Source organism: Carlito syrichta, unplaced genomic scaffold, assembly GCF_000164805.1.
Source record: "Carlito syrichta isolate Samal-C Ts95f unplaced genomic scaffold, Tarsius_syrichta-2.0.1 Scaffold304335, whole genome shotgun sequence".
In the NCBI taxonomy this organism is placed as follows: domain Eukaryota; kingdom Metazoa; phylum Chordata; class Mammalia; order Primates; family Tarsiidae; genus Carlito; species Carlito syrichta.
Genome location: NW_007248431.1, coordinates 679,606 through 685,098, shown reverse-complemented (window position 1 = coordinate 685,098; position 5,493 = coordinate 679,606). Strand labels below are relative to the sequence as shown.

Here is a 5,493-nt window from a genome sequence, read left to right as displayed (position 1 = left end):
CCGACGCGTGGTGATGACGTTTGGAACCATAGAGATGTGTTTCCCTCCCCCCCCTCCCGTGGCTGGAGCCGGCGCGTGGCGATGACGTCACCAGAACCATAGAGACGTGCGGCCTCAGTGGCACGCGCTGGCGGACTAAAGAGCGGCCGGCGAGGCAAGCGGCCGGCGCGGGCCCCTGGCGGGCGGGCGGTGCAGCCCTAGGCCCGAGCACCGGACCTGAGCTTCCAGGGTTCGAGTCCCGCCCCCGCCTGAGGCGGAGCCGGGAGTGCGGGCGACCTCGGGGAGTCACTCCTGCTTTCCGAGCACCTCCCCTCTGAACGCCTCCCAGGCTCGGGACAGACTCAGAACTAGGCAGCCTGGACGACGAGTGACAAGATGGACAGCAAAGTAGAGTGAAGGGAGACGCGGGGCCGAGATGGGTGGGGGAGGTGGGGGGGCGGGAAACCTGTGAGGGAAGAGACGGGAGTGAGGGTGGGATTGAGGAGGAAAAGAGATGAGGATTGAGTCCGGAGGGGAGGAGGGCGACGGGGCGGATGTAGAGCTCACGGATAGGGTCTGGGTGTGCCACGAGGGAGCCTGGAGTGGGGGAGGATCGTCTAGGCCCGGGGTCCCGCCCTACATCCTGGCCCCATCTGCCCCGGTGCAGGACCTGGGGCCCACCGAGGGTTGCAGCCAGGATGGCGGCAGTGCCCCTGCCAGCCCAGCAGCCTCCGCGCCCCAGGAGAAGGAGGAGGAGGAAGGTGGGGCGGCCGTGGGGCCTGGGCCCCAGCCCGGGCTGTACGGCTACATTAGGGACGGCCTGTTCACCTCGGAGATCTTCAAGCTGGAGCTGCAGAACGTGCCCCGCCACGCCAGCTTTAGCGACGTCCGCCGCTTCCTGGGCCGCTTTGGCCTGCAGCCCCACAAGACCAAGCTCTTCGGGCAGCCGCCCTGTGCCTTCGTGACATTCCGCAGTGCCGCTGAGCGAGACAAGGCCCTGCGTGTGCTGCACGGGGCCCTATGGAAGGGCCGCCCGCTCAGCGTGCGCCCGGCCCGGCCCAAGGCCGACCCCATGGCCAAGAGGCGGAGACTGGAGGGCGAGGGCCAGCCGCCAGCCACACATGTGGCAGATGTGGTGACCCCGCTCTGGACAGTGCCTTACCCCGAGCAGCTGGAGCGCAAGCGGGTGGAGTGCGAGCAGGTGCTGCAGAAGCTGGCCAAGTGAGTGTGGCGCAGGGCAGCCCTCTGCTCTTGCCAGCTGCTCTGCACACACAGAACCCCGATGTGGGCTCCGGGTTGCGGGGTGCTGGCCAGCAAGACCCCCGCGTTTCCCGCGGACACCGTGACATCCCAAACTAGGGGTGGGGGCAGGTGCTGGACACTTAGAGCAGTGGGCGAAGGCCGACCATGCATCTACTTGCCCTGCAGGGAGATCGGGAGCACCAACCGCGCCCTGCTACCCTGGCTGCTGGAGCAGAGGCACAAGCACAATAAGGCCTGCTGTCCACTGGAGGGGGTCAGGCCATCACCCCAGCAGGTTAGGCGGGACTTCAGCCCCCCTTCTGGGTTTCTTAAAATGTCCATTTACTTGTTCTTCCCTCCCATCTCTCTGCAATGTGTTTTTTCTGGTAGCCTGTTACATAGCTGCAGTTGTCCCTCTCATTTAGACTGCCAGCCCCTGTGGGGAAATTGGGGTCTCTCCAAGCACAAATGCTGGACAGCCAGTGTGAGACTCTGTCTCTCTTTACTTCCCTGCTGCCTGCAGACCGAGTATCGCAATAAGTGTGAGTTTCTGGTCGGCATTGGGGTGGATGGGGAGGACAACACCGTGGGCTGCCGACTCGGCAAGTACAAGGGCGGCACGTGTGCCGTGGCACCACCCTTCGACACAGTGCACATCCCTGAAGCCACCAAGCGGGTAGTGAAGGCCTTCCAGGAGTTCATCCGGTGAGGCCCTGTGACCAGGCTCCTGGGAAGTCCTACCTGGAGGGTTCTGGGGTGCCTGCAATGGCGGTTGGGTGGGGCTAAAGGAACAAGGAGACTGCTTCCCCACCCTGGAGACTCAGGTTGCCATGGTTCCCACAGATCCACCCCGTACTCGGCTTATGACCCAGAGACGTATGGGGGCCACTGGAGGCAACTGACCGTGCGCACCAGCCGCCGTGGCCAGGCCATGGCCATCGTCTACTTCCACCCCCAGGTCTTGGGGGACCCTGCTGGGGAGGGTATGAGACGGGTGGGCTTGGCACAGCCTGATGAGGCTTTCTTACCACTTACTGCAGAAGCTGAGCCCCGAGGAGCTGACAGAGCTAAAAGCCTCCCTAGCACGGCACTTTGTGGCAGGGCCAGGCAGGGCCAGTGGGGTGACCTGCCTCTACTTCGTGGAGGAGGGACAGCGGTGAGGACCAGGGGGAACTCGGGGGAGGGTCCCCCCAGGGACTGGTGACACTATAGGACCTGTACCTCCTCCTACAGAAAGACCCCTAGCCAGGAGGGCCTGCCCCTAGAGCATGTGGCTGGGGACCAGTGTATCCATGAGGACCTGCTCGGACTGACCTTCCGGATCTCTCCTCACGCCTTCTTCCAGGTATCCCTGCATCCCTAGTGGGCACAGGGATGCTCTGTGGACAGTGGGTGGGAGCAGCAGAAGAGCATGGGGTGGGTGGGGGGAACCGCTGGGGTAGGAAGGAGACTGTTCATCACTGCTTGACTCTCGTGACAGCCCAGAGGCAAATGTGCCGATGACCCTTCTTGTCACTCAATGCAGGGCACAGCCAGGTATGGTGGCTCACGCCTATAATCCCTGCACATTGAAAGGCGGGGGCAAGAGGATTGCCCGAGTCCAGGGGTTTGAGACCAACCTGGACAACTTTGCGAGACCTTGAGGTCTCTACAGTAAATCAAAAAAGTTAGCTGGGTGTGGTGGTACACACTTGTGGTTCCAGCTACTTGGAAGGCTGAGACGGAAGGATCACCTAAGCCCAGCAAGTCAAGGCTGCGGTGGCTATGCGTGGGCCACAGCACTTAAGCCTGGGTGACAGAGTGAGAGAGACTCCTACTCAAAAAAAAGAAAGAAAAGGCAGGGTGCACTTCACTCCCAATGGGATGCTACTCTGGGTTCAGCAGAAGGGAGGCTGGGATGGCTTTGAGCCAGGAACATTTCAGAGCCTCTCTCTGTGGGGAGAGACCCTTGAGAGAGCCATGGGGCCTCAAGAGCTGGTGAAGACCCTCTTGGAGGCAGTCTGGCCTGGCAGGAGCTGCTGGGGGACTGGATATAGGAGTGGGAGGGTGGATCCAGGGGCCCTGGTGTGAACTCTACTGAGAGGCAAGGCACCTGCTTGCTAGCGTAGGCTGTGAGGCCCTATGCACCAGCCCTACACACTGCTGCCTAGGAGAGAGGGTGGCAGGGTGAGGATACCAGTTTAGCTTGAAGTATGGTCCAAGGTGGCGATAGGTAATAGGGTGAGTACACCAAGGAGTGGGCCTGGAGGTCTCAGCAGGAGGAAAGAGCCAAAATTGGGCTGTGGGGTGGAGGACAGCTTGCACTCAGGGGCTGCTGATGTGCTGGGTACCGCCCTCAGGTGAACACACCTGCTGCCGAGGTGCTCTACACAGTCATCCAGGACTGGGCGCAGTTGGACACAGGGAGCACAGTGCTGGATGTGTGCTGCGGCACTGGCACCATCGGCCTGGCTCTGGCCCGGGTAAGCTCCCTTGGCCAAGGATGCCTCTCCCCACCCCTGACCCAGACCCAGTTTTTCTCTGAGCTTGTAGACCCTTGCCACTCCACTTCCTGAGAAGCCCCAGACAGGGTAACAAAGCCTGCACCCTTCTGTTTCAGAAGGTGAAGAGAGTCATTGGGGTTGAGCTGTGCCTGGAGGCCGTGGAGGATGCCCAGGTGAACGCCAGAAACAATGGTGAGCATGGCAGGGCCCTGAGGGGCAGACAGGCAGGGGAGGCAGCTGTCAACCCCTGCCATGTGTCTGAACCATGGCTGGGGTTCTCTGGAACCTCCTGTGCACTACCCTAAAGGAAGGGTGGGTGAACAAGCTCCTTGACCAGTGGGCCCCCAAGGTATCTCTGGGCTGTCCCAAGGCTGGCCCTGCAGGGGAGGTGTCAGGCTCCACTGATAGGGTCACTGCTGTTTCCAGACCTGAGCAACGCTGAGTTCCACTGTGGGAGGGCTGAGGACCTGGTGCCTACCCTGGTGAGCAGACTGGCCTCCCAGCACCTTGTGGGCATCTTGGACCCACCCCGCGCTGGCCTGCGTGAGTACACCCCACCTGGGGAGGTGATGCCGAGACAAGGATGGATGTTAGGGTTGCCGCCAGGCTGTGCATTTGGGCCTTGGAGACTAAGCCTGTGTTTGTGCCCCTCAGATTCCAAGGTGATCCTGGCCATCCGCAGAGCTGAGAACCTCAAGCGGCTACTGTACGTCTCGTGCAACCCCAGAGCGGCCATGAGCAACTTTGTGGAGTGAGTATCAGGCAGGGGCTGGGGCTTTAGGATGGCACCAGCCCACTCTCCCATGGGGTCCTCAAGGCTGTGAGCTGACTTTGGCGCTCCCTCCCTTCTCACCACAGCCTCTGCAGAGCCCCATCCAACCGGGTGAAGGGCACCCCCTTCCGGCCAGTCAAGGCCATGGCTGTGGACCTGTTCCCGCAGACACCACACTGTGAGATGCTCCTCCTGTTTGAGAGAATAGAGCACCCCAATGGCATGGGGAGCCTGGAGCCCCATGGGCCCCCAGATGACAACACACAGGAACCCAGGGTCTAGGAGAAGCCAGCATCGGATGGAAGCCATGGGGCACCCAGCCCTACTACATATACCCCAGGATGCTCAGAGGCAGGCAGCCAAGGGGCACAGGACCCAGTGACCCCACTAGGACCAGTCTACTGCTGGGGCAGACTCTGACAAGGAAGGTGGGTGGGCTCCTGTGGCCTGTTCTCCAACCCCAGGTCCTTGTGGACCAGCTAGGCCATGAGGGCCGCAATAAATAGCTGCTGAACTATGGATGTTGCTGTGATGAAAGAGAGTGCAGGGGCACATGAGCCTCCTCTATCCCCCACTGCAGGTGCCAAGGGACAGAACCAGTGGGGTACCTGGGTTCCACCTGGCCTCCCTGGCCTACTCCTGGGCATAGTCCAAAATCTGGCTGGGTAGAAGGTGGGTACAGAGGTTACTTCATAGATGCTGGGTTTCATGCTTAAAACAAGATAGAAATATCTCAGAGCCAAGCACCACCTGAACATGGGGGGGTGAGAGAGGACACAGGGCAGTATGCTACTTGGCCCAGGGAAGGTCCCTCCTAAACCTTGTTCCCATGCTCAGCCTGGCCCTTGGCCCAGGAGGGAGGGCAGTGAGCAAGGAAGGGCCGGGCTACCCTGGTGTGCCACTCAGCCCCCATAGGAGCAGCTGTGTCAGTGCCTGGCATCCCACCCACAAGGGCTCCAGAAGAGATTCTGGCCAGCTGAAGGTCCACAGGCCCTCTCAGAAGAAACATGCCAGCTG

General features: G+C 61.4%; 2 protein-coding genes across 3 annotated transcripts in view; one reads left to right on the top strand and one right to left on the bottom strand.

Moving 5' to 3' along the window:
- Positions 1 to 1,241, bottom strand: part of RANBP1 (RAN binding protein 1) — an 8,267-nt gene extending 7,026 nt beyond the window's left edge. For both annotated transcript variants that reach the window (XM_008059698.2, XM_021713182.1), the window contains exon 1: positions 808 to 1,241. In XM_008059698.2, the coding sequence (XP_008057889.1) occupies positions 808 to 1,053 (246 nt within the window). In that variant the 5' untranslated portion in view covers positions 1,054 to 1,241. The remainder of the gene's footprint in view (positions 1 to 807) is intronic.
- TRMT2A (tRNA methyltransferase 2 homolog A) lies at positions 1,191 to 4,995 on the top strand. The gene is made up of 10 exons (XM_021713181.1): positions 1,191 to 1,516; positions 1,745 to 1,926; positions 2,065 to 2,179; positions 2,262 to 2,377; positions 2,455 to 2,566; positions 3,561 to 3,683; positions 3,821 to 3,896; positions 4,131 to 4,247; positions 4,359 to 4,455; positions 4,563 to 4,995. The coding sequence occupies exons 1-10, from the start codon at positions 1,262 to 1,264 to the stop codon at positions 4,756 to 4,758; spliced, it is 1,389 nt and encodes a 462-aa protein (XP_021568856.1). The 5' UTR covers positions 1,191 to 1,261; the 3' UTR covers positions 4,759 to 4,995.
- Positions 4,996 to 5,493: the final 498 nt, after the last annotated feature.

What these genes read in the sequence shown, in the direction of transcription:
- TRMT2A (XM_021713181.1), top strand. Translation starts at nt 1,262, where the DNA reads ATGTGGGCTCCGGGTTGCGGGGTGCTGGCCAGCAAGACCCCCGCGTTT. An exon ending in GCCTTCCAGGAGTTCATCCG is followed by an intron (nt 1,927 to 2,064) that starts GTGAGGCCCTGT and finishes TGGTTCCCACAG; the next exon opens with ATCCACCCCGTACTCGGCTT. An exon ending in TCGGCCTGGCTCTGGCCCGG is followed by an intron (nt 3,684 to 3,820) that starts GTAAGCTCCCTT and finishes CTTCTGTTTCAG; the next exon opens with AAGGTGAAGAGAGTCATTGG.